This window comes from Amphiprion ocellaris, chromosome 14 (assembly GCF_022539595.1).
Source record: "Amphiprion ocellaris isolate individual 3 ecotype Okinawa chromosome 14, ASM2253959v1, whole genome shotgun sequence".
Taxonomy (NCBI): Eukaryota; Metazoa; Chordata; class Actinopteri; family Pomacentridae; genus Amphiprion; species Amphiprion ocellaris.
The window spans coordinates 4,204,828-4,232,086 of NC_072779.1; the positions used below are offsets into that span (position 1 = coordinate 4,204,828).

Below are 27,259 nucleotides of genomic sequence, written 5' to 3' on the forward strand. Positions count from 1 at the left end.
GGAGTCTACGTTACTCTACCCGTCACTCTGGGAGGAAGCCAACGCCGACTTCCAGGTCTGTCCTAAAAATTTACAAATGAGACCTGGTTGGCTGGTAAAACACTTACAGCGGCTGCCGAATGTTGAGATTTAGCAGTAACTGTTGCTGGCGGACAGAAAAGGGCCTTGTCTTGGACCTCTCCTGGTAACTTGAAGCATCTTGGAAACAGACAGCAGCCTAAGAAGAAGGGATTGTGTGTAGTGAGCCAGTATTAGGTTTGGAACAGAGCTGTGTGTAGGGAGCCAGGTTGATGCTGATCCAACAGGGTGGGTCTGTCTGCTGCATGACTCGGCCCGTCTGGCCTGCAGCTACAAACCCCCCAACCGCTCGCAGCTATGTGCACAACAGAGTGTATGGAGGCGATGCATGTGCCTCTGCCGGTATGCATGTAGGCGATGAATGAGCTGTATGCGTGCCATGTGGTAGTGAAGCTTGTAAGTGGAGTCGACGTCGGCGTTTGAGTGTATAGACTTTAGTGAGAGGGATCCTATAACCAAGTAGGCAGAGCATGAGAGCCTGTCTCTCTTTCCATGTCTCTGTCCTCTCCCTGAACCTACCTAACATTGCGTAATGCCAGAGACGGTTTGCCAGATGAGCTGCTGCTGCTGGGTGGGTGAACGATATGCAGGGTGAGGGGGGAGGGATGGTTGTGAGAGGGTGAGAGCGGGTGAGTACGTCTCCCGTCAGCCAGATGGACGTAATGAACTGAAAAAAGGTGAGTCAAATGACAGATGCCACACTATACCTGCAACACTCCCCTTTGTGCTGGCAGTAAAAAAGAGAAATCACTGAGATGAAGGTGGAGGTGGAAGGAAAAGTCATACAGGATATAAACATTAAAACCACCTGCCTAGTATTGTGTAGGTCCCTTTAGTTCCACCAAAACAACTCAGAAGAAGCTGTCTGGAGGTGTCCTGTGGTGCCCGAAAGTGTAACTAATGCTGGGAAAAAGTTATAACTATATAATATTGTACTACCTATATTTAAAATTTGGTTCCAGATACACAGCCTGCAGTTCAGCTGAGAAGTCCTTGAATTTTTGTCATGTGACTCCTGGTCTCAGCTGAGTCAGTCATGTCTTCCTGGTTGCACCAAGGAGTGCAGCATTTCTTAGTTTTTTGCAGAATGTGGTTACTGTAGATGTACATTTTTAAATGACATATGTACAAAAAACAAATTTGAATGTAATATCATGATTTTTTTTGTTTAAATTTGTTTGTTTTCAATGGAACAGGACATCACAGATGATTAGTTCAGGGACCATTTCATTTTACATTTATGCTAATACCATTTGTACTTATGTTTACATTTTCACAACATATTTTTGTACTTACATTTATATTATGTTTATCTATATATTTTGTACCTTATATTTCTAAGACTTTGAATGGGAACAACTGTAACGTAAGCAATTCCCCCTTAGGGACCAAAAAGTATTTCTGGTTCCGATTGGAAAGTTGACAATCTGAGGATTCTTTCTGTTTTCACAGCTGCTAGCCCTCATAAATTGCATCATTTTGGTGATTTTATAAATTGTACTACACCTTTCAGAGGGTTAACTCTTCCTCATGAGTTGAACTGCAGAGTGGTAAAAAATCAAAATAACTCCATCAGTAGAGACTTCAAAGAATAAGCAATAAATGTAAATTTTGAAACCACAAGTAAATTGAATAACGGTCAAAGCCATAAAAAAAGAACCAATTACTTCATAAATACAGTTTTTCTTGGATGATTGTGTAGAACGGAGACAACTTAAGAAAAATAAATAAAACTCAGGAGAAGAATCCAAGTGTTTTTGTGGCTCCATTTAACCACATCTTTAAAAAGTGAAGAAAAATCTCAGAAAATGGGAGAAGTTGGGGGATTTCAATGATGGGTCATGTGGATTTTGGCATTTATGAATTGTGGATGTGCTTCAAACCAGGTTGCAAATATTCTAGTATATCTATCGACGTTGGCTGCCTGAGATAATAAAGATACAAACAAGCCTCATCTACCAAGAAACTTTTTTTGTCTTGAGCTTCTTTTGATGTGGAAAGTTCTTCTCTTTAACTTTCCCCTATTCATATTTTCACTCACCGTACTGTGAAACCAAGTCAGCAGAACTTCTGGTTCCAAGCTTGTGTATGTTTCACGTATATTTTCCCCTCATTCTTTGCTTTGCTTCCGTACTTCCTCTGTGTTCTTTTCAAGCAGAACGGAGCACTGAGGGGGGTTCGTGGAAAGACAACAAACTGTGAACGTGCAACCTGCAGCCAAGGAAAACTAGCTGAGGGGCTTCCCGACGCCATTTACCTGCTGCCTCCAAACCTGCAGCTTCACGCTTGAGGTGCTGCCACTGCTGCCCTCCATCCTGTTGGATGCTCTGAAGGATTACCTTCCAAAAACTTCGGTCCAAATCTCTGCTTACTCATTTCTTTTCTTCAACTTCCACAAATCTTCCCTTGCTTGCGAGTGCCCAGAAGTGAAAAAGTAAGAAGTTATATGAAACATATGTTAGCTACTCATAATCAGACCTTTCCCTGGCTCTCCCTTCCCTTAAGTGGACTGTTTTATAAGTGTACTGTTCTGCTCTGGCCTCCTGGGTGTGGGACTGCTGACCTGCTGGGCTGAGTGTGCTGCCAAGTCTTTACCGTGAGAGCGCGAGGCCGAGCAGAGGGCAGCACACACAGTGGCACTCTGCCATTGGACACTTTGCCAGCCTTGGCTGCGGCACCGATGGGTGGGAAAAAGACAAACTGCAATTGTTTGACTCATGTAGTTATAGATGTGAAAACATGCTGGAGGAAGTGAGGAAGGAAAAGATTGTCTTTTGCACCTGCTTTCCCTCCGTCAGGCCCAGGGTGACTCATTTTAACTCCTGATTCCTCCACCTCCTGCACCTCTCCTCCAGTGTTCAGTCCTGCTTCTTCCTCCTTGTGCTTCTAGACCCTGAACCTCCACCCAGCACTCCAAATCCCCTTTAACCTATTTCCTCCTCACCTCAACTTCTGCAGACATCTCAAGTCCTACAGACCAGCCACCTCTCCCTACTGGCTGATACTAAGCATCTGCAGCAATGAAAGCTAAAGCACTTCATTGTTATTTAAAGAGCACCGATTTACAACATGTCATCTGAAGGCATTTCACACAGCAAAGTGAAGACCTTTAGACATAGAAACCCAATAATTCCACAGTTTCCTTTGGATTCCCTCTGAGCAAGAATTTAGCAACAGAAAAGAGCCTTCAGCAGAACCAGGCTCAGGGAAGGCAGCCGTCTGCCTCAACCAGTTAGGGTGAGATGCACAATTTCAGTCCTCTATATCTGAAAGAAATACGTGTCTATGAGTGAAACTAATGAGTCCGACATCAATACTTCAGGTATGTAAAACAACCGATAGGTGAAGGTTAACACTGATCATCTCGTTACAATGTGATGTCCTGATGGAGAATCTACTTTTACCCACCTAAACACTGTTCCAGACCATATACACCCACTTTGGATCTCCACATAACAAAGCATCCCGTCGTGCCACAAGAACAAAGTTGTTGATCCAGTCTCCAAATTCTACAGATGTTGATCAGATCAAGCACCAAAATTACCCCATTTATCAGAGCCAGAAACTGTTTGACAATCCTTGAACTACCCATCTGTGGTGTGCAGTCTTGTTGGAAGAATTAACAAAAAAAATATGCCTAAAATTGTGATATTCATCAAAATCACAATATTCTCCATCTCTCATTTAAAAATTTTCCAAAAATAAATTATTTGCACCGACCAGATTCTGCGAAATAGAATAATTCTGTACTCCTTGGTGCAGCCGTGAAGCTATTAGTGACTCTGCTGGAACCGACAGTCACATGACAGAAATTCAGGACCTTTTTGGCTGAACTGCAGGATGTGTTTACACAGAGCAGATAGAAGGCAAGTAGGTAAATGAGAAAATGAAAGTAGTACAACATTGATAGTATGTAGTAGAGTCATCATTTTTTCCAGTAACAGCAACGCCTGTAGGCATTTGGAAAAATTTCATACTTGAAAAAATATCGTATATATTGACATATTTTTGTGTTTTTTGTTTTTTTTTAAATCATTTATGGCAGGGGTGTCAAATATGTGGCCTGCAGGCCAAAACTGGCCTTCCAGAGGGTCCAATCTGGCCTGGAGGAGGACTCTGTAAAATGTAAAAATTCCAGAGAAGACATTAACTGCAGATTGTAAATTTGCAAAACTGTAAATTTAAAATAATTCCTAGACCATGACAAGTTGTTTGATCATAAAGTAAAATACTAGATTGTTCATTGTTCTTTTGTTGTTCTGTGTCTCATTTTTGTAATATTTTGTCTTGTTTGTTTTTTTGTCTTGTATTTGTCTGACTTTGTTGTTTGTCCCATGTTTTTGTTGTTTTGTTTGTCATTTTTGTCATTTTGTGTTTCCTTTTTGTCTCGCTTGTGTTTTTTGTTTTATTTTGGTCATTCTGTGTTATGCTTTCTTCGTTGTTTTTTGTCTCGTTTTTGTCTCGTTTTTGTCGTGCCCCTGAACTAAAAAGAGTTTGACACCCCTGATTTATGGCATTCTAACTACATTATACTGCACAGAAGACATTCTCAGTTCTCTCTCCTTCTAGTCCTGGTTGTGCTGTTTCCATAGAGGTGCAGAGGAATGAGTCCACAGTGAGTAAAAATGTGACAGGAACAAAAAAATGCCCAGAAATTATTTGGGGTTCTGAGGGTTAATTGGCTGATTTAATATGTTTGTCAGCAGCAGGTGACGATGGTTCATGACGTCCATCGTTCCCCCACAGAAAGAAAACAAAAAAACAACGCAACACTTAGCAGCTAACCTGCACTGTCCAATCAGCGCACCACACATTGCTTCGACACGTTGCGCGCTGATTGGATGAGTGATGCGGGTGAGAGGGGAGGAAGGGAGGTTTTTGGGCAGCACTCGGGAGACGAGTACAGAAATGGAGAAAGCTCACCAGTGCATTAGGGACAGCACGGTGCAATTCGTTCCATTGGCAGCACTTCAAAGAGGAAGAGGAGGGGGATAATCCACCCCAACATTAGCCCCCGGAATCTTCCACCACCACCAACATGCACACACACAGACACACATTTATTCACAAAAGCAGCAGGCTGGAGGGTTTGGTCGTGGGGTCTGATTGGGTTGGGGTCTGGGGATGACGGGATGGAAGGATGGAGGGGATTTTTCAATTTGCCAGCAAATCAGAGATGATTGGAATACTCTCTTACACACAGATGCACACACTCGCCTCATCACGCACACACACACAAACACAATGCCGAACACACACCCATCTCCACAGAAAAGACCTCACGCCTGAACTCGGAGAGGAAGAAACCAAACAATATAACAGGTGGAACATTTGCTCAAAGCGTTAAACAGAGTCCAAACACCGGAGTGTGGGTTAAAAATACGGGTCGGCAGCCAGCGATACGGCTGATTCTTACAGGTGTGCGAGGACAGGGAAGGTGAAGGAGGGGAGAGCAGGGAGGACGAAACTGCAGAAGACAGATGAAGTGAAAGACGGCTTGTATATCGACAGCCGCTAGCATCAGTAGCAGAGGGCTGTCAACACTCGCCGGGCCAATATGTGACCAATTGGAGATCAATCCTCCTCACGGATGACCTGCCAGCAGCAAACGCGATCAATTCTACCAGCATTGAAGAGGAATGCTGCTTAATGTGGAGCCGACACAGACTCAACAACTTCGGTTCAAGCTGCCTCACATTGAACACGACAATGACGACACAATCCCCCCCAGTGGAGCTATTACTAACAGACGTCATCATGTTTTGATTGTAGCACCTCTCTGGTGCCGCTTTAAAAACACAATTATCAGATAAAATGATTAGTTCAATTCACCGCAACTTTAGAAAATGCAGGTAAACGGATAAAATACAGGTGAAAGAAGAGAATTTGTAACGTGTACCTAGAAAATAGCTGCACATTAATAAGACAGTCACAGAAACATTTAAAACAACATGGGACTCCAGGGAACACAGCATTATTGGTGACATTCATACACTCCTACTGTCTGTCCCAGGATACACAACTGAGCATTTCCAGTACACTGTCATCTATTTCCTGTAACTGCCACCAGCGCCAACAATTTCCAAACACTCGCCAAGACTGCAAGTGTGTGCAAGTTTATCAGAGATCACTAGGATACAGTTGACTAATAAGGCTATAACATTACAAATATGGTGTTAAAAGGAGCTCAGTTGTGTTTGTGATGTGTTTAATATCCCCATGATGAAAAAATAAGTTAAGACCAACCACTGCAATCAGACAGCAGTGAAAAACATACATAGCTAGGAGAAATAATTCAGGTAATACAGAAGTAAAACTGATTAATGTAGAAACACACAGGCCTACACTGTTCCAAAAAAGAAAGAAAGAAACTTGTAAAGAATTGTGATTAAATTAAATAATGATTAAATGCTGTTATGTTTAAACACTATAAAAACAACAAATGTCTGTGAAATAATGGTGATTTTCATCTGACTTAAATACAGTAAAATAGTAGAACAAATTTGTGAAAATACAGCTTTTCGATGTGGACATCATTTACATTTTTGGCTGGCTTATTTATTTTTTTAATTTATTTTTTGTCAGCCAACATTTAAATTAATACTAATTATTAATATTAATATTTTTGTAATTTAGCAAAATAACATTTATCTTTCAAATAATGACAAATGTCTTTAAGATTAAAAAAAAAACATTTCTTTGTACATCAAAAATCCAGTAAATATAGTGCAAAAAAATAAAAAAAAGAGGCCAACTCTGTACATAATGTCAACATGTAAGATTGTTGACATTATGTACAGAGTTGGCTTCTTTTTAAATTTTTTTTCCAGTTAACACGTAAATTGATATTTTTTCTGTGATTTTATTAGTTATCTGTATTTTAACGGCAAAGGTTAAATCTGTAAAATAGCAGCAACTTGTTAAAAATGGTTAAAAACATTTTAAAAAAAACTATCTATTACTTTAATATTTTCTTGTTTAGGACATACAGACCAGTGACAAATTAAAAGGAAAACCTGAACTCTTGACCTGGACGATATAAACGAGTCATCAATATCTCCAAGAATCTGTTCTAAATTTTGACACCAACATTTTAATTTTTACTGCAAAAGTACAAATATCAGTTATTAGTTTCCTTGATAACTAATAATCAGTATCAGCTCTAAAAAAAAACACACTGGTCGACCCCTTCTTGATTTTTCCTTCAATTTAAAACCACCAGAAACTGAACATCTGACAGTGAACCTCCATGTTGTTAATATTAGATATCACTTGTCCCATCAAGAACACCAGATTGTCAACATTAAGTGATCTGAGGCTCCACATAGCTGTGCAGCATTTGGATGCATTAAGCTTTCTTTAATCGTACAGTGAGTGTGAATTAGCAGTTTTCACATGTCGGACACGCATGCCTGCTGCATCTGCACACATTTTTAAGTGCACAAAACTAAAAATATGAATATGGGAATGGATGGCAAGCGTTACTAACACATTTATGCGTTTTTTGTGTCTCCTGGAAACTGTTGTGTTGCATTTCTGTTTGACTGACTGCTTAATTAAACATAATTCCTTCAGGCTTTGCCAAAAAATGAAATGACTGACAGATGGACAAACAAGTAAACAGACAATCCGACTGATGCACAGACAGCTGTTTTTGTGCTGCTTTACATACTGACAGTAAAATGAGCCGCTGTTTTCCGCTGACTTTTTTTTTCCTTCTCTCCTACCTTTTTATTGATGGGCTAAACAGAGTTAACTTTAGAGGCTTGAAGTGGTATGGTTCACTTCTACAACACACACATCAATAATGGGCGGTCTGCAGGGAGAAGAGTTATGGAGTCCACGGACACACTGGCTGGTCAGGAGGTTAGCAAGGCCTGCAACAATCAATAAACCCTGACCACCGGAGACCACAGCGGTGTGGCTACAGTTACACAAGTCTGTGGAAGGCAAACACCTCTGCAGTTATGTTTCTATCACAGAAATTACCATACATCGAGAGACAAATTCTCTACCTATAATATGTGCCATTATTGTTTCAACCCCCAGACGATGTGACCTACATAATGAACCAAACTGTTCGTTAATTTTTAGATGTTAAAAGCTACAAGCTGCTCTGAGGGAAATGATTTTTCACTCCATTATGCCAAGTTAAGAGGTGAGGAATAGTTATCTAAAAAGCCAAATTAACCCTGTGGGATGCTGGACAAAGCACGCTGATCCGTTGGTCTAATCACAACTGAACTTAAGTCCACTCAGTTGGTCTTACCAGCTGAGGCTTAAATGGGAAAACCGCAGAGCAATTAAAAAATGTCCCCCAATTATTTCCCTGCATGTTTGCATTCTAGTCTTTTAGTTTGGTAAAAGAATAGCAGGTCATTTGGTTGATACGCAGCCTCCTAATTGCCAAAAGATTGTCCTACTGTGAGCCAAATTAAATCAACCAAGCTGAACCAAAAAACCACGGCAAGCCAAATGCACTGTATCAAATCGCAGGCCAAAGAAATGAAGGAAAAAAGCATTTAAGGGAAACCAGATTATTTGGTTTATCTTCCAGTCTGCTGAAAGAAAATATATTATACAGTGGTTATGAAGGTTTCTGGGGGGGAAACTTTCTCAACACTGTGTCTTTTTAGTATCAGAACGTAAGCCAATATCATAAGAAACCATGTTTTTTAAATTGTGGTAACGATATAAACATTTGTAGAAGTGTAAAACGCAGCGCAGCCGTCCAGCCGCCTGTTCTTGGCAAACCAGAGTTAACTGTATCCCCTTAAACTGGGGCTGCAGTGGATGTTTGGCTGTGGGCTCTCTGCTGTAATTCCCGATTCTAGCAGGGTGGATTGCGGGGTCAGAGAGAGGTTTTGAGAATACCACAGCAGTGAATGCCAATCAACTATCAGAGCGCCGCGAACATGACCCTGGAGAGAGTTTGTGAGCATGGGCACGACCAATCCGAGAAACCGAGCGGGGAAACATACATAGTGGTTATCAGTCCGCTGCCAAGAGAGAGCTGTGATACCGAAGGCAGTGAGGGAACATTTCACCACTCAGACTGAACTCCAAACTGAGCTGCTGCGGTTCAGGTGTAGACCGAGGCAGAGAGTTTTATCGATTACGATGACAATCTGTAACTGATCCCAACTCTGCAGTTGCATGGAAGCTATTGTTGAATCAATACTTTTTTGTTTTAAAGGCAGGAACAAAAATAAATCCAGAGCCACTAAAATTTACAGTGTAAACACACCATATTTGAAACAAAAACATGAAAAAGGCGGAAAAACAGTTGAAGTGAAACTGAATGTTACTCGTAGATTTAACACTGGCCCTAACAAAGGTCTTTCTTCTTCAGCACCTGGTCTTTCTATGCTCTCAAAATATGAATTATGAACCATTATAACCACTAAATCTATTGTGACACAAAGACATTTCCACTAATATGGATACAAAAAAGGTACAAATACAAAACTTTTAGGGGTTTCTCACCATTGCCACTGTGGAAGAACCTTTGAAATCAAAATGATTCCTTGAGGAACTCCTGCAGCTGAGGTATCTCGAGGACAGACAACTCAGGCAACATCACCCAGATTCACGAGTTTTTCAAATTGTTCCTTCACCAAGACTTTCTTCATGGCCTCCCTCAATTTCTACCTCCACAACCACACAAGCTGCTGTTCCTCTGGTCTGCCTTTTCAGAATCTAATGAGCTAACCAAACCTGAGAATTCCTCTTAGCCACAAATCATGCAAATTGCAAGTTGGTAGGATTGGTTTCTTAGGTTTGTTACAAATGAAACCCAAGAAGTCTGAATCTGTGGAAATGATCGGCCATGGATTTTACAACTTTTTTCTCTCCGGATGTGTCTTCCAGTAGATAAAAACATCGTATGGACATGTTAACAAGGTAATAAACTATTTTCACTTGAAGATCTGAGAAAAGAACTTCATATTCACTTATTTTTCTTTGACCCAAGGTGCTTTGATAACTTACTCATACACACAAAATCCCACCGTGCCTGAGGGGTTCAGCGGGAGGCCGTCTCATCGTATAACCCATGACTTACAAACACCGTGGATGAATATGGTGGTTCTTACAGATGGGCTATGAAGCTCCATATTAAAGCAACACTTGGACTTAGATCAGGCGTCGTGTTCCTTCCAAGAACCCCTCCGAGTTCCCTCACCAGAACTTTGAAGTCGGCACCTTCTCCAGCACCCACCTACAGACTCCAAATCAAAGCGCTTCTTTTTGTGGCGTGGTTGCTGCACAAGCATTACTATCTTTTTCTCTGGGGAACAACATCGTGTTGCTAAGCAGGGGGCTCACGAGTCTCTCCGAGAAAAGAAAATGCAGCCTGGTCGGTGCCGCTACGCCTCCCACACTACTCCACTCTAGAGGTAACGTTCCACATCCCAAGGGACATGTATATGTTATTTCTGCGCTCTGGGTCACCTGAGACTGAATTTTCTATCAAGTTTGTCCCAAAGTCAGAAGAAAGACTCCAGAAAACAAGTCAGAAAAAATTTCTCGACTTCTTTTGTCGCCTCGGTTTTTACATAAAATATGTTCCAGTGAGCAGAGATCACAGAAAAGCCAAAAGAATTCTCTGCGGTGGGTGGATTTTCACTTAAATTTTCAACACTGGGCTATCAGTCAGTCACTCATTATATCACCGAGTCATTTCATTAAGCCTTCATCCTCTGAGCTATTCATTCATTTAGCATTAAAATTCATGAGAGGAAAAACCAACTTCACATGATACTGTCAATGATCTTTTTAATTAACATTCAGAAAAATGTAAATTACCTTTTGACTATATCAGCAATATGGGATGGATCAAGCGCTGAACAAACACACACACGGGGGTAAACCCACAATAAAACACACTGCACAATTAAACACGATCACTGGCTTCACACCACACACACACACACACACACACACACACACACACACACACACACACACACACACACACACACACACACACACACACACACACACACACACACACACACACACACACACACACACACACACACACACACACACACACACACACACACTTCTGGTGTTTCTACTCACCCTTTCCAGGTCTTGTCGGAGGTGTGTGAAGAGTTTGAGGCGTCTGTAGAGGACGTCCTGCTCCTGCTGGGCCAGGTTGTCCACCTCGTCCCTCTTTAAGGTCACCAGAGGTCGGTTAAAGTTGGCCTTCCTCTTCAGCTTCCAGAACTGATATAAGAAGTCCACCTTGAAATAGAGGCAAAATATTACCAGCCATCCCAGGGTTAATTGATTAATTGGTTCCCCATTTATTTCTACTGTTGATACATGAATTGTCTCTGCTGTTATATTTGAAGAACTTTATGTCTCAATCAAGCAACATTCGTGAGAGCATTACAGTAAAACAACGAAATAATATCTCCGAAATTACATCATTTGTCAGAACAAGACTGTAATTTTCTGACATTTTTTGAACTAATCATGTGTGGCTTTTGGTTTTGTCTGAAAATATGAACCAAATCTAATGTTAATATTGTGATATTTCATCAAAATCACTTTATTCTACATGTTTCATTTAAAAATTGCCAAAAATAAATTGTTTGCACTAAGAAGATTCTGTAAAAAAACAAAAAATTCTTCATTTCTGGACGTGACCGAGAAGTTATAAGTGACTTAGCTTGGACTAACAGCTACATGGAAAAAAAGCTGCAACTTTTTACTTGAACTGGGCTGAAATGCAGCTTGTGTTTACACAAAGTAGACAGAATGGAAACAACATAAAAATGTAAGGAGTAAAATGTGTTTAGTAGTCAGAGTCACCATTTGTTTTCCAGTGTGAGTAGCACCTGCTGGCACTAGGACAATGTGTGACAAGTTGATGCATGCTGACTCTTTCTCCAGTTTTTGTAAAGCAAATAATCAAAGAAATTCAACTTTTTTTAAAGGGTTTCTTGCGTCGTTACTTTGCTGAACTCTACACAAGACACTTTGCGGTTCCTCTGCTTCTAGTCATGGTTGTTATTTCCATAGAGGTGCAGGAAAAACACAGTGATTAAAAATGTGAGGTCAATTGTCGATTAGCGGATTTTGCATCCATGTAAATGATGTAAATCTCTGTTACTGGAAATATACATCAATAACTCATTCATCTGTGGGAGCACACTTGCACTCGAATATTTTAAAATCACATAAACTGCACTTAGTATGTGTAAATATATAAAATGTAGATTTATAAAAAGCCGCTTCGAACGTACAAAAATCTCTAATAACAGTCACTCTATAAAAGCATACTCCAGAGTTTTCCTTTTCATGTCTAAAGACCTGTTTGCTTAAAGTGGTAGCCTTCCATTAAATGGAAAAAAGCACTTGCCTGCAGCAGTAATCATGTTTGGAAAGCAGGGACCAGTTAATCACAGCATGTTCTAAACAAACGCCTGTAGCTCATCATACAGTTTATCTATGAATAGGGAGCAATTTATTCGATGCACTCGAGCCAGCGCTCTCGATCGTGACAAAGACAAGATTAACTGCAAGCAAATACAATGAACACGTTGTATTTCTATATACTATTACACTGCTGGTGCCAAAAATGTCATGAGTTCAGGCTGTGTTTTCCTTCAAGCTGCTAGTTCTTAGCGGACAGAAATGAACTTTCTTCACGGTTCTACGAATTGCATCCTCCGAGATGCTCAGTTGCACGCCGCCCTCATACTGAGCAGTTACAGTATTTGCATACTTGCTGCCTCTTAGCGAGAACAAGTGTTGCTATTCTGACCTCTCCCATCAGTGAGCCGTTTCAACTTGTTGACCCTGTCTGTGTGCTTTGTAATTACGCTGTATTTATATCTGAGGAGTTATTTTTGATGCACATGGAGACAAGTTAGGGATCGGCCAATATGGGGTTTCCTTTTCAGGGACGATACTGATGCCGACTATTGGTAATCAGGAAAGACCGATAACCGATATTTGGAACCGATGTGCATTAGACTGAATGAGTTGCCAGCATGTGATAGCAGAGAACCTGTCACTCATAACTAGACTCCTTCATTAATAAGGCTGACTATAACTGAATATGTAAAATAGAAATTCAAGATTGAATTAGGACGTTCTGGTCTGTTTATGTTTAATCGACTGAGATTGATCAGTTTGTCTCCTGCAGTTACGTCTGCTGTTCTGCTCTATTTTCTTAATCTTTCACTGCTCTTTAGCTTTTACCGCTCACTAAGGTCCAGACCTTAAATTAATTACTGTTTTCCAGACTCTATTTTAAGGTTAATCTGTGGCTAGCCATTAGCTTAGCCTTAGCCACTGTGAGAGGAGCTAATTTCCTTTTTTATGGTAACATCTTGTGCTTCTTCTGACCACAGAGTGATACAGACAGAGAGAGGAAGTTGCATCAGACCTAAAGCAGTGCATTTAATTCATCAATAATCAGTCAATACGAATACCGATACCAATAATCGGAAAAATGCCACAATAATCAGCCATCTCAATAACTGTTCTATCCCTATGACAAGCGTGGTATCATTCCTTATCATTTCATAAGTCTCCTTCCTACAGCTGGACGTACCTGGGTGACGGGCAGCCCCAGGTTTTCAGCGACCTCTCTCGGCTCCACCAGTCGGTAAAACTCGTCCTCCAGCTCCTGCAGCTTCTGCTTCCTCTGGCTCACCTTCTCTCTCTCCAGCTGGTCCCGTTCAGCTCGCTCCGACGCCGACACCGAAACCAGGTGAGATACCGACCTCTGCTCTACGTCGCTGCTGCCGTTAGGCTCGTGTTGCTGGTCCTGCCGGAGCTCGGAGGTCGCACCGGCAGCGGCGGCGCCGTCCCAGTCGGGTCTGGCGGCAGCGTGAGCCCCGTTGGCGGCGGCGTGGTTGCCGTTGCTCACGGCGGTGGAACTGGAGGCAGCTGCAGAACCGTTGGCGACGGCGCAGCTGTGCTCCAGACAGAAGGACTTGAAGCGCACCTCGTCGTTCTCGGCCAGGATGGTCTTCATCTCCAGGCCGTGGTCGAAGGCGCATGTCACATGGAAGGCCACAATACAGGAGGGCATGGAGCACTGGGAGGGAAAGATGAAGCAGATTTAACAGCAGACACACACAAACACACAAACACGCAAAAAAAAAAAAAAACTGTCTTCAATTTCTCAGACACTTTGTCACAACTGTTTGTTTTAAAGTGTCATTTTCGGTCCATTTGTTGCGTCATCAAGGTTCCAATACAAGTGCGGCGAAGCAGAAAGACAAGCCGAGTCACAACAAACACGGTTCCACCATTTCTGCTGACATTTTTGGGATGTGTGTCAGAGTGTGTGTTTCTCAGTGCTATCCATTACAGGTCATACTAAGAGGCGACCTCCCACTGCGTCCCTCCAGGCACAGTGTGATTTTGTGTGTTTGAGCCCTCGTGGTTGTGCACCGCTGTCATTGTGTGCACGTATATGCACATTTGTAAAGGCCTGTGTGGGGGTAAGTGTGTGTGTGCAGAGGAGTTCAGCATTCAGTGGGAGGTTTTGTAACTCTGCAGTGTTGTGTATGCGACAAAAACCTGACTGATGGTAGTGACTCCACCATCTGGAAAACAACTTCTAACATTTCCACTCCTTCTCTCCCTCTCATCCTCTCTCTGATTTCACGCTTAAAAATAATTACAGGAGGCAGCTAAGCTTATCCAGTACTTATCCTTTTTCTTTTTTCTCGCTTTAAAGAAAGTTTTTAAAAGCTTTAATAAGTTTTAATTGGAACTACTGCCTCCCGAAGAAACAGTCCAATTCTGATTGGTGCTGGCTTTTGAACATTTCCTAACGCCGTTTGTGTGTCGAGTCGAAAATTACATAACTTCAAAAGCCATAATACCCCATTTTTGCTGTAATTACCTTGAATTTAAGACAGTCTGTGCTGGAATTTTAAGTATCACTCCCTATCACAGTGCAATACGCAGATTTAGAGCTATAATAGGTCATCATTGTGGGATGAACCAGTCCATCATTACCACCATCCAGCCTTTAACAGTGCATTGAATCTGAGAGTTTCCAACTTGAGTGTTACTGAGACCTCTAGCTGCTTAAGTCTTCATGCAACCCCCAATGATTTACTTTATCTGACGTGGTATTGAGGCTTACTTGTGTATGGGATAATATTACTAAACCACAACTTGCACAATTGATGTAAAGTCGGACGTAAAAGCGTCTTTGTTTCGTTAGTTACTGTCAAAGTAAACTGGAGTTCATCTTGCATATGTCCAGTTTGTCCATTAATCGCTACAGAAGTCTCTGTCATGGTGCTTGTTGCTAGCTAAACCCCCACAATGTTCTCTGCTTGCCAACAGGGGACTTCCCGTAGTCCAAGTGATCGCCACGTCAGGTCGCTCCAGTAGTTTTTATTTTAAGTGAGCAGGTATTACAGCTGATGTGTAATACATTTTCTGACTGCCACAGGAAGAAGTGGATAATGCTACGTTGTTGTCATTATTCTTTCCTGTCACTTGGCAATGGACGTGTTTTATGTTTTCTGGAGATGCAGACAACCAAAGAAGGAGATGCAGTTGAGCTTTCATATGACTTAAATGTTTGGTACATCAGAACTTCTTCAAAAAAGATGTTTCTATCATATCGATGGATAGGTACTTTATTCATCCTGAGGGAAATTCAAGTATTCAGCAGCTTATATACAACAGTTGAATACCAATCGCGCAACATCATACCCGGGGGTGGGCGGGAGGGGGGGTATTCGGATCTCAAAATAAATATTCGGATACCACCGTAACAATCAAATACCACCATAACAACCGAATATTCAGATATTCGGGTTCAGCCCTAGTATATACTCTAAAAAAAAAAAAAAAAAAAACCCAACTTGCTGTACAATACTATAAACAAAACACTTCTAATGTTAAAATCTACAGAAATACTGACTGTATTAAAAGTCAATATACTGTATTTACATCTTTCAAGGCACCATGATGTTTCGCAAGTTTTTTTTTTTTTTGGAGCTGCATCACTTACATTTACATTTTCTCATGCAATACTTTAAAAAGAGCATAAAAACACAACTACTGTACCTAAAATGTTTTGGGGTTTTTTTGGTATTTGGGTGGTTTGATCCTTCAAGTTCAAGTTTTTATGATGACTAGGTTGCGCTCTCAATGTATTGTGTTGTGTTAAGGATGCTTAATTTGCTATTTGTTCTTTTATAGGAGAAACTCGGTGAGCCATCTCACCTGATGCACCGACTAACCTCTAAATCACTGAGTAAACAGTCAGTGATGGAGGAACAGAAGGTGCGATCCAACAGTCACATATCTGGCCCGTGTAAGCCACCACTATAGATACATCATGTTAAAAAGTGTTACAGTCACAGGTCTCCACTACAGACCCACTTTTATTACCAACCAAATGTCAGATTGAGCCGCTGCAGCTGCTCTCACTTATTCGGTGTCAAAAGGCAAAAGGTTGAACACAGCGTGGAGCCGCCTGGATGTGTTGTTTGGTGCGAGCCAAGTCATCGCAAAAAATACTCATCTGGCCTTTTCGACTGCACCTGCTCTGTTCTGGCAGGGATTCATTAATAATGTTTTATCGGTGCCCACGCTGCCTCCGAACACTTCTGTTTGTGGACAACAACATGTTTGTTTGACTGCGGTAATCTTAAACCCTGCGCATGACGTAACTTCACTTTCAAGCCTACTCACCATCATTATATCACATTTTCTTTGGCTTATAAACGCTTGATTCCTCATCTGATGCCATATGTGTGATTCACAGTAATTATCTGGAGATGCAAATCAGTTGCAAAGCGGTACTCAAAGCACAAATTTCATTTAATTAACACTTTCTTTCTTTTGTTTTGCATTGTTACGTCCCGACAGCTAGGGGATGAGGGAAGCAACACGTACGACAACAAAGAGGCAGGAAATCTGTTGGTGAGACGTCAACCGATAAGACGCTTATTTTTGTCCAGCAAGACAAATCCAACACAGCACTCCAAATGATCCAACACGGGTCCCTTAGACCCGTGCGAGACAACACCACATGTAACATGTACATGTAACTGTTGCAAACAAGAAGAATATCAATGAAACCACTTGACTGTCTGCATCTTCATCTAACATGCTTCATCGACCAATAACAGACTTGTAGGTTTTGTTCCAGGTTCCGCTCCTGAGTTTCTTTCCACAAGAAGATCTCACATAAATAAAATTAACCTTAAAAAGTAATGCTTTTAAAAAAAATAACTCCACGAATTTCCTTTGGATTTAATAAAGCAATCTTGGTATTTTGAACATCATGTAAAAATATTAGAGAACTGCTGAATAAAATATGACTTTTACACTGAATAAAGGAGCAGATGTAGATTAAATCTCTATTTCTGAGTGGATTCTGCTGTTAATGTGACACGAACTTTACACCGTGTTCAAAGAAAACACATTACCCCTTAAAATAGTAATTGTTGCATGTGGCAATACTTCTTATAGATTACATCAGATATCACTGACATGCAGATGTAATGATGTAACATTGCATCAGCTGTTACTTTCAGCCATAAAAGCTCGATCTGCAAGAGTTGCATGCACTACTTTGCTTGTGTCAGGATGGCATCTGGTGAACTTTTCATTTTGTTTTCCATTAAAAATGATGCTGTGAAGCAACTTGAGGCCTTCTGATCATGTTTCAGCCATAAATGTCAAACGTGTTTACCAAAACTGGGAAAGGTTGCTAATTTTCATTTAGTAATATTTGGAGAGCCCTTGTCAAATATTAGCTGTTTTTAATACATTTTTAGTTTATTTTTTTCCAGGTCATTGTGAAAAAAAAGGTTAAAATATGAAATTCCTGGTTCATAAACTGACTTTAAGCACTCGTGTACATTAGTGATTAATCAAGTGATCAGGTTGTTAGTCTCAAGTTGCTCCTTCACCTCCCTGTAAGTCAGATTGATGAGGTAATTATTTCACTCCTACGTTTGCTCTTTAGTGCATTCTAACAAATAATTCATATTTCCAGACTGATATCTTTGAGCTTTCAGTGCAGCTACATTGCCAACTTACATTACCACCCCTCGAAACAGAATTAAAACGTGTCTCAACCTCTTTCGATCACTTCTTTTCGCAAGCTTTTGAAAAAGTGAGATGATTTTCACACCTATATTTTATTTATTCATTTTCAACACCTTGGACTTCCTTCAAATCTGCAAACATTCACTGTTCTCAATGTGCTATTCACATGTGGTAAAAGCTGAATTTATCTGAACCTTTTCACAGCTAACTTATAGGGCGACTGATATTAACATTTCATTTTACTGAGATTATCAAATACATATTTTCATCTTGTTGCAGCTCTTCAATGAAGCCATATCAACTTTATAATATTAAAATGGCTCCACCATTCCATAAAACGTAAGCACGGAGCTTCATGCATCATTTTATTCACAAATTAATCAAAACAAAGTAGGTATATTTGAGAACTTTCATATCTCTACTTGACTTTTATACAAAATTCTCTATATTTGAACAGCGCTACGTTGCACAGAATGAGGTTGTAACCTAAAAGCTGACTGGCAGGCTGTTGACATCAATTCAAAACATATTTAGATGATCTACTTTACCTGCAATATGTATTTACGTATAAACCTGATGTCCTCATAGCAGAGCTGCAGGTAATTTAAATCTAAGGGGCTGTCATGTCCTTCTGAAATCTCTGAAGAACACAAACTAACCGTGAAACAGAAATGCTTTAATTAGCTGAGCGTATCACCCCATTACTGAAGACTGTTGCTCACAGACTCACTCTCTTTGAGCTTTCACAGATACAACACAGTCTGAACCATCTGACCTTTCCGGTGCACCTTCCTTTACTAAAGCAGTGATTAAGAGTCTCTTAACACTCAGAGAAGTTGCCAATTAATACGGGGGGCTGTTAAATACAGATGTTTCGTTCTGAACACTCGACCGTCATTAGCTGCACATGAGAAGAGACACGACAAGGTGCATTTATTAGTCAAAAGGCTTGAAGTATCAAACAACAAAGCGGCTTTTAGCATCAGAAATAGAAGATTTCTGAAGCTGTGACCTGCTGCACATGAAAAACACACAAGCTACAGATTCACGAGGGCAACTTTAGATCATACATTTTGTTTGATCTACAATGTGTTCGCGAGCTGTTTGAGAGTTCATCAAAAAGCTCAAATATGAAAAACAGTTGAAAAGATCAACACTGACAATGGATTTCTTATTCTTTCCCTGTGCAGAAACTTTCATGACAGAAAACCGACTTGTTATTTCACACTTTTCCTGACATTAGGGTCCTACAAAGACTTCCCGTCACTCGCACTGCCGTGCCGTATGAGCATCTCTACCTCGTGTGTGAGGTGGCAGCTGATACTGAGAGTGTTTGTACAGCCGCCTGCCTCCAGCTATGGAAACAGGAGAGAGGCACTCGTTCCCAACGGGCAACTCTCGCTCAAGGGCTCGCAGTTAATCGACGATATCAATACTGTGATGGCAAACACCGCCGCACCAATAAACTCGTACGTATACATCCGACATGCATTTGAATGAACCGCAAGTATACGTACCCACATGCAGCATGGGACTGTAGAAACACAGTTCACCTTAAGGGCATTTTATCCGCTGAATGTGCTCAGGCTAATGGCTGCAGAGTGAGTTAGTGTGAGTGAGTCAGTGGGGGATTTGGTTGCGTACCCAGCAGCATGTTAAAGGAGGGCTGGACGCAAACAACCCAGCAAGAGACTTAGAAGTACAATGATCTGTGTTGTCGAGAGGCATTTTGTGATTGTGCATGCATGGAATTTAAACGTTTACAGTTTCATAATTCTGCTCGTGTTTTGCTGTATTATGTGTTTCTACAGGTGTAAACCATGTTGTGTGGGTGTACCTGGAGGCATGTATTTCTGGATGCAAGGATCAGAGGGTTTGAGTGTATGTGTCACTCTAAAATTTCACACACGACAAAAACTTTTACCAATTTTTACACAACTTCCAGTTGATGTACAGCTTAAGAATAGTAAGAAGATGGAGAAAGAGAGAATGTATAAGAGGAAACTGAAAAGTAGAAGATACTAAATAGTGGACGGCAGCTGTTGGAGAAAAATCCAACACCGTAGTAAACATGCTTTTGCTAAACTTGTTTTACAAATCCAGAAAAAGCAAAAACAGAAGCAAACACATTGAGCTGATAGCATTTCTCCTCCACAGAAGAAACAAGAAAAGCACTCAGAGAGCCCAATACTCCACCAAGACTGTTCATTCCCCGACCTTGCACTGGACACAGGCGTGTGTTATGGATGTGTATGTTATGTATGGATACAGAATCACCTGACCTAAATATGTAGCGGGTGGCAGGAATTGATGGGACTCAGAAACACATCCACAATTTAATCAATTGTTCCTTGTATCATTTCCAGTAAGTTGGCAATGGTGGATTTGTAGTAGGACTGCAGTCATGTGATCGTCAGCAGGCAGCAGACATAGTGTCCACTTGCTGTCATGGTTACAGTGACGCCGTGCCGCTGTCTCAATGGGAAATCCTCAACAAATCTGTGGATCCAGACTATAAGCTGCATCACTGCCAAAATCTAATGAGGTGGTCCTTGTGTCATTTCTGACCTTCCCTGAAAATTTCATCCAAATCTGTTATTCTGTTTTTGAGTAATGTTGTAGAAGGAAGGAAGGAAGGAAGGAAGGTTTAGTAATTATCAATGAGCCTTTCAACACCATTAGCTAACACAATGTAGCATTAGAACACAGGAGTGATGGTTGCTGGAAATGTTCCTCTGTACCCCTATGGAGATATTCCATTAAAAATCAGGCATCTAGACCGGATTTATCGTTATTTTTAATGTTATCTTCATTGAAAAAAATGCTTTTCTTTCAAAAATAAGGTCATATCTAAGTGACCCTCAACTTTAGAATGGTAGTCCCTCCACTCACCCCTTCCCACTTGAGGCAGCTCGAGCACACCAGCTCACCTACGAAAACTACTCTATGCTACACATGGCAAGTTCTAATATCGGAGTAATTCAGTTCATACGTGTTGGAACTGATTCTGAAGAATAATAACAATATAGAAAGCCCCACTCTGCAAGCTGACAGAGTATAGGTTTGCTACATATGAAACCCCAAAAATCTGAATCTGTTTTTGTGAGTCTGTCACCAGTACTCTGCTCAGACTCTACTTCAACTGCTTATTTTGCTCATGATGTGTCTTCTGGTATGTAAAAAACACCATATGAACATGTTAACAAGGTAGAAAATGAGGAGCATTTGTTTATTACATCTTGCATGAAGTTATAGGAGGAGATGAGAAGTTTAGTTTAAAAAAATAAGTGCATATACAGTGTCGATTACCAGTGTAACGTACCTGAATGCAGGTTCCCGTGTGTTCTCGACACAGACTGCAGGACAGAGCCCAGCGGCTGGCAGGGATGTGGGAAACCTTGGTAATGGGCTCCATCTTCTCTGGACAGCCTATACTCACCTACAGGACACACAACAGACAGAAATACATACATTTAATAGAAGGCAGACACTGTGTGGAGACGAATCGTATGAATCGTTCCTTTTTACTACTGAAAAGATTCATTTATTTACTAATTAGTAGGCTGAAAGAATATTAACATACACTTTGATTATCAGTTTGACTCATTAATTAAGCAAAAATGCCAAACATATGCTGCTTCTAGCTCCTTAAATGCCAGGATTTACTGGTTTTCTTTTTGGGGTTTGAATCGTTGGTGAGATAGTTATGGGTATTTTCAGCATTTTATGGACCAAACTATTAAAATATGGCATTAACATAAGTAGTTGTGATTCCTAGTAGTGCAGTTATCTGTGGAATTTCTTCAGATTCACCAAATTTCCACTAAACTTTCCAATAAATGTTAATAAGCACCTCATTGTAACTTTTAAGAAAACTGCTTCACTGTCAAAAAAAAAAAGAACTTTCCTTGGACCCAGAATGAGGACATATGTGCTCCGTTATTATAAAGCTCAGTGTGACTCGCTCTCTCTAAGAGGTCCATTCAGAGCAGCTTTGGCCCCGGACCTCCCTTCACCAAATGCAACCAAAAAGTCATTGACTTGTGCCAGCTACCCATGAAGAACCAAGTGAAGGGCACTCATCACCAAAGCGCCATTTCTTTCCTCCTTCCTTCCTCCACTCTGCCTGTTTCTTTTGTCCAGAAAAAGTGTTCCACCTCTTTCACATATCTTCTCGTATTTGAGTCGCTGGCCTCTCGTCTTTGTCCTTCACGCCTGCATTAACAAGCTGACGGCTGATTTCCGCAGGTCGCGCTCCTCCCTCTCTTCATCCACTCGTCCTTCTATCTGATTTTCTTCCTCTCCTCTCATGTGCTCATCGGCAGAACAAGCCTCTGCTCTTTCTGCTATTATTGACATCTTTTGTGCAACACACTCAATTGGAGTAGGGGTCAATTTTCACTCCATTGAGAATGTCAATAGAAAGTGCAATCCAGACAATGATGCCACAGCCGTCACTGTCAGTGGCCGCTTCTTTTATACAGTTGATGTATGAGCCAATCGATGGCAAAAGGATTTCCACTTTTTGAGTAGTGTAGTTAATTGATTGGATTGTTCGCAACCATGATTCCCTCACATATACAAACCCACACACACATAGAGGTTTGCACTTACACACACCCTCCATCTTCTCCTCTTGGTTTGTCGATACTGGTGTGTGTGTGTGTGTGTGTGTGTGTGTGTGTCTGTGTGTGTGTGTGTGTGTGTGTGTGTGTGTGTGTGTGTGTGTGTGTGTGTGTGTGTGTGTGTGTGTGTGTGTGTGTGTGTGTGTGTGTGTGTGTGTGTGTGTGTGTCTGTGTGTGTGTGTCTGTGTGTGTGTCTGTGTGTGTGTGAGTGTGTGTCTGTGTGTGTGTGTGTGTGAGCACGTGCAGGTCTTTAACATCCTCATTCACGGTTATTGTAGCCTCAATTAGTTCACGTTTCAAAGCCAAAAGATGAAAAAAAAATAAATCGGTCGAAATTTTAAATCACTTCAGTGGAAACGGGTGGAAATCACACAGTTAAATGGAAAGGCGTCTTAAAAGAAGGGCTTTATGAGAGTGGGTGTGTGTGGTGGAAAGCAGTTTAAAGGAAGACCTCTCTCTAGGGGCTGAAGGCAGAGGGCAAAAAAGCAGCTCCACACACAGCACTGCAGGGGGGCTGTATCGTTTGAAGGCTGGCTGGTGTGTTCACACATGCAAACACACACCAGCCTTTTTTTCCAATGCGATCATATCCAGAAGAAAAAATCTACAAGCTCTCGCTGCGATGTGTGCGGTAGCGGGGGTTAATTTGTGTACAGGTCTGCTATTAACACCTCTTTAGCTCTTTGCAAGGACACATGCACAAACACATATTGAGCACAGAAATGCAAATTATCTTTTTCTTTTTTTCCCCCTTTCTCCTCCCTCCTCCACGCTAGGAAGAGAAAACAAAAGCAAACGGAGCAATGAAAACAATTAGCCCAATCAAGGGTGACAGAAGGCAATTAGAAGTAAAAGGTTTGCGGTGCCAAAAGCCACTCTATTATTGAGAAATGTGCCGCTGAATAGACCGAAGACACATGACTGACTGTCTTAGCGCTTTAAAGGTGTGCGAGGCGTGAAGCAAGTCCCCGAACCTCTGAAATGAGCGACTCCATTTGGAGCTTTCAGGTGATAGATGCCTCCAAGAAGATATTATCAAGACAAATCAAAAACAAAATGAGCGGCTGCTCGGCTGCACACTTGACAAACAGGTTCCTCCTGAATCATTTTGCATTATCTGCAGACTTTACAGCGTGAGGTCTTGACTGAAGGAGCTACATTAAGTATTTTAAGCATTTATTCTAAGCAATAAAGCCTGGAGGAAACAAGTGACAGGTGCAAATGTAAACTCACAGCGATATTAAAGGTTTAGGTGATGTTTATGATTTTTTCCAGATACACGTATTTCATGTGTGGGCCGAAAGAGTTGGGTGTTACCGATTGTAATCAAATATCTGGGTTCAAAATGCTAAATCTAAACTACTGAAATTACACTGTAAAAAATAAACATTTGCTTAGTATTTCTAACTGTAATATTTTCAACAATTTACAGTTATTTTATAGATTTTGTTAACTTACAGACAATAATTAAAAATAATAATGTAATGTACATAATGTCCACATCAAAAATCAGTATACTTATACATGGCAATTTTGTATATTTTTTTACATTTGACTGTGAAATTACAGTATTTCTACAGTATTTAAATCAGCAAAAACATTACTATTTTGCAGATAACCACTGTTATTCGAAAGAAAAATACATTAAGGATTGAAAAACGGTAAATAATGTCGATATCTGTTAGATATTTCACGTTATGTTAGAAAATGTCTGATAAAATCACACAAAAAAATAATAATTTACATGTTGACTGTAAAAGAAAAAAAAGGCAGAAAATGTATATAATGTCCACAATAAAAATGTGTATTTGATAAATAGTATTGACTTCTTTTGCAGTATGTGACTGTAAAATTACACTTTAACTGTATTCAAAGCAGTTAAAAATATAATTATTTTACAAATATTAACTGCTATTTCACCGTTTCGACAGCTTTTGAACATTACAGTATTTCATAGTTTTTTTCACATACTTTTTTGGCACCATTGCTGACTGATTTTGACTTCTTTTTTTTATAAAATAAATAATTACCTAGAATTCAGCATAAATTACAGGAAACTGTGCATCTCTGAGCTCACACGACAAAAAAGAAAGAATTTTCAGTCAGTTAAATCCTGGACTGCATCAGAAATGGAATAACTTGCTGCCTTTGGTTTCCAGATAACAGAAAATAATCCACATCCGACTCTAAATGAACCCTTTGAGCATTTGAACTCTTTGTGTCTTTGGTCTCACCTCAGGGATCCATAAGGCACAGCTGACGTGGACCCACTTGGTTCCACTGCGGGTGGGCTTCAGGGCTCCCCCTCTCTTGGGGCAGAGCAGACACTTTGGCTGGACCCCCAGAGCGCAGGTCCGACACAGCCAGTTCCCCTGCGGTACCTTCAGGATTCCGTAACACGCCTGGAACATGGAAAGAAGTACGGGAGGAAAGATATTAGTGGTGATGATGTGAAGGAGACACATGCAGAGACACGTTATTAAAGTAAACTTCTAATTATCTTAACCCTCCTGTTGTCCTCATTTATGGTCACCAAAAGATATTGTTTGCTTGTCTGAAAAAAATCCAAAAATTCAGCAAAAAATTCCCCAAATTTCTGAAAATTTACAAAACCTTCAGGAAGAAAATTCCAATAATTCCTTAAAAGTTTCCCTTGAAAGTTTTTTTTTTTTAATTCCCCCAAATTTGGCAAGAAAATTTTTGTAAATATTTTCAAAAAATGAGTAAAAATCTTCCAAAAAAAATCCTAAAAATATCCAACGTGATTACATATATATCAGTAAAACGTCTAATATTTTCTTTAAGAACATTCACATAAAAATCAACCAAAATCCAGTAAAATTCACTGGATTTTGGTTGATTTTTTTTTGTGAATGTTCTTAAGAAACATTTTTAACATTTCCTTTATTCCACCAAAAAAACGTTCAAAGATTTCCCAAAAATGTTGAAAATGTGGACATCAGAAGTTTCACTGTGAAAATATATATTTTTTCAACATTTTCAAACTTTAAAACGGGTCAATTTTGATCCGCAGGACAACATGAGGGTTAGGGAAAATGTTCAAGATTTTGGGAGTGTTTGGTTGTGAAGGTGACAAAATCCACCATCCTTATGTTAAGCTAACCAGCTACCAGCTTTAACTAAATAACAAAATTTGCCCAGTGAGAGAATCTAAAGTTATTGTGGCAAATGAAGTATAATATTAAAAGACTATTAAGGAAGTTTTGCATTAATATAATAATATCAGTATAGTTCTTACATTTACTATCATCCTACATCCTTTCCTGCAGCCATTTAAAAAAAAAAAAAAAAGGAAATTTGCTTCAAATACACAATCTTTTCCATTCAATATTTACTCTAATCACCTTTATTATATTCTTCTATCTTTTATTTGTCAATATGTGGTGACACAAAGCGATAATTTATAGTCAGCTTCTTTTGGATTTACAAGCAAAGACATGAGGACCTGTAATTACAAACACCACTTATTGTTTATTTGTTTTGGAACTTCTGAAAAAGGTCAAATTTGCCCTGGTTGAGTCTATTATTATTATTACTGCTGCTGTTGTATTGATTTTCTGAGGGCGAGCATCATCCAAGCCTGTTAAAGTGGGATGAAGTTCAGTGCTGTTTAAACAAATATGACATGTTTTATATGTGAGATGATGTAGTTTGTCTATTTCGCCCAGTGGATGCATAAATTTGAAAAGCAGTGTCAAACTAACAGTGACCTATCGTGATGAGAGTGGGCATGATATTATGTTAATTCTACCACGAGACTTGACTTTATCCGCAAGTAAGTTGGAAAAATACGTATGTATCAGCATTCAGCCAAAAGAAATAGGAAAATATTCAAAAACCCCATATCCTGTGTTAATAAAGCACACAGTAAATGTAAATTTGGTCATTTATTGCTCATCACAAGCAATTTAGTAGCTGAATCTTGAGATTTTGACGGCGAGAATGTTTCTACAAGCACAGAAGCTGTCCCTCCTGGCTACCATATAGTTACTGAGCAGCCTGGAATACAGAAAACAACTAAATAAACTGTGGTAAGGTGCTAATTTTCAAGCAAAGCAGACTAAATTTCTGCTCATCCTCTGACATAAAAGGTAAAATAAATATCTTTCACAATTGTTTATTCTTTTTTAGAAAAGCGAAACAGCTTACACCTGTTTTGTTTGTCTTTCTTTTAAAAAACTACTTGCATAAAGTAGTAAGAGAAGAGCCAGACGAGATGAGAGAAAGAACAATGATTTATAACAGGCTGGATTTGAATCCAGGCATAAATTCTTCCAGCTCCACCACAAGGCCACCCCATCGCCTTGTTTTTCAGCCAGAATGTCATTACCCTTCATCTGTAGAAACTGCATACATTCACCGGTTGCTGCACTTCTAAACCAGAAACATAAATTACAATCTGCTTCCTATTTCTTCTGTCATACAGAGTCAGCAGATCTACAAAAAACGGCGTGACACATGACATAAATATTCCTCCT

The 27,259-nt window shown here is 40.2% G+C and overlaps 1 protein-coding gene across 3 annotated transcripts in view; it reads right to left on the reverse strand.

Annotated features, from left to right (window-relative positions):
- Positions 1-27,259, reverse strand: part of jade2 (jade family PHD finger 2) — a 253,676-nt gene that overhangs the window by 82,735 nt on the left and 143,682 nt on the right. For all 3 annotated transcript variants that reach the window (XM_023286082.3, XM_023286081.3, XM_035955385.2), the window contains 4 exons: positions 24,995-25,162; positions 21,458-21,574; positions 13,652-14,140; positions 11,164-11,328 (listed from right to left, as the gene is read on the reverse strand). In XM_023286082.3, the coding sequence (XP_023141850.1) occupies positions 11,164-11,328; positions 13,652-14,140; positions 21,458-21,574; positions 24,995-25,162 (939 nt within the window). The remainder of the gene's footprint in view (positions 1-11,163; positions 11,329-13,651; positions 14,141-21,457; positions 21,575-24,994; positions 25,163-27,259) is intronic.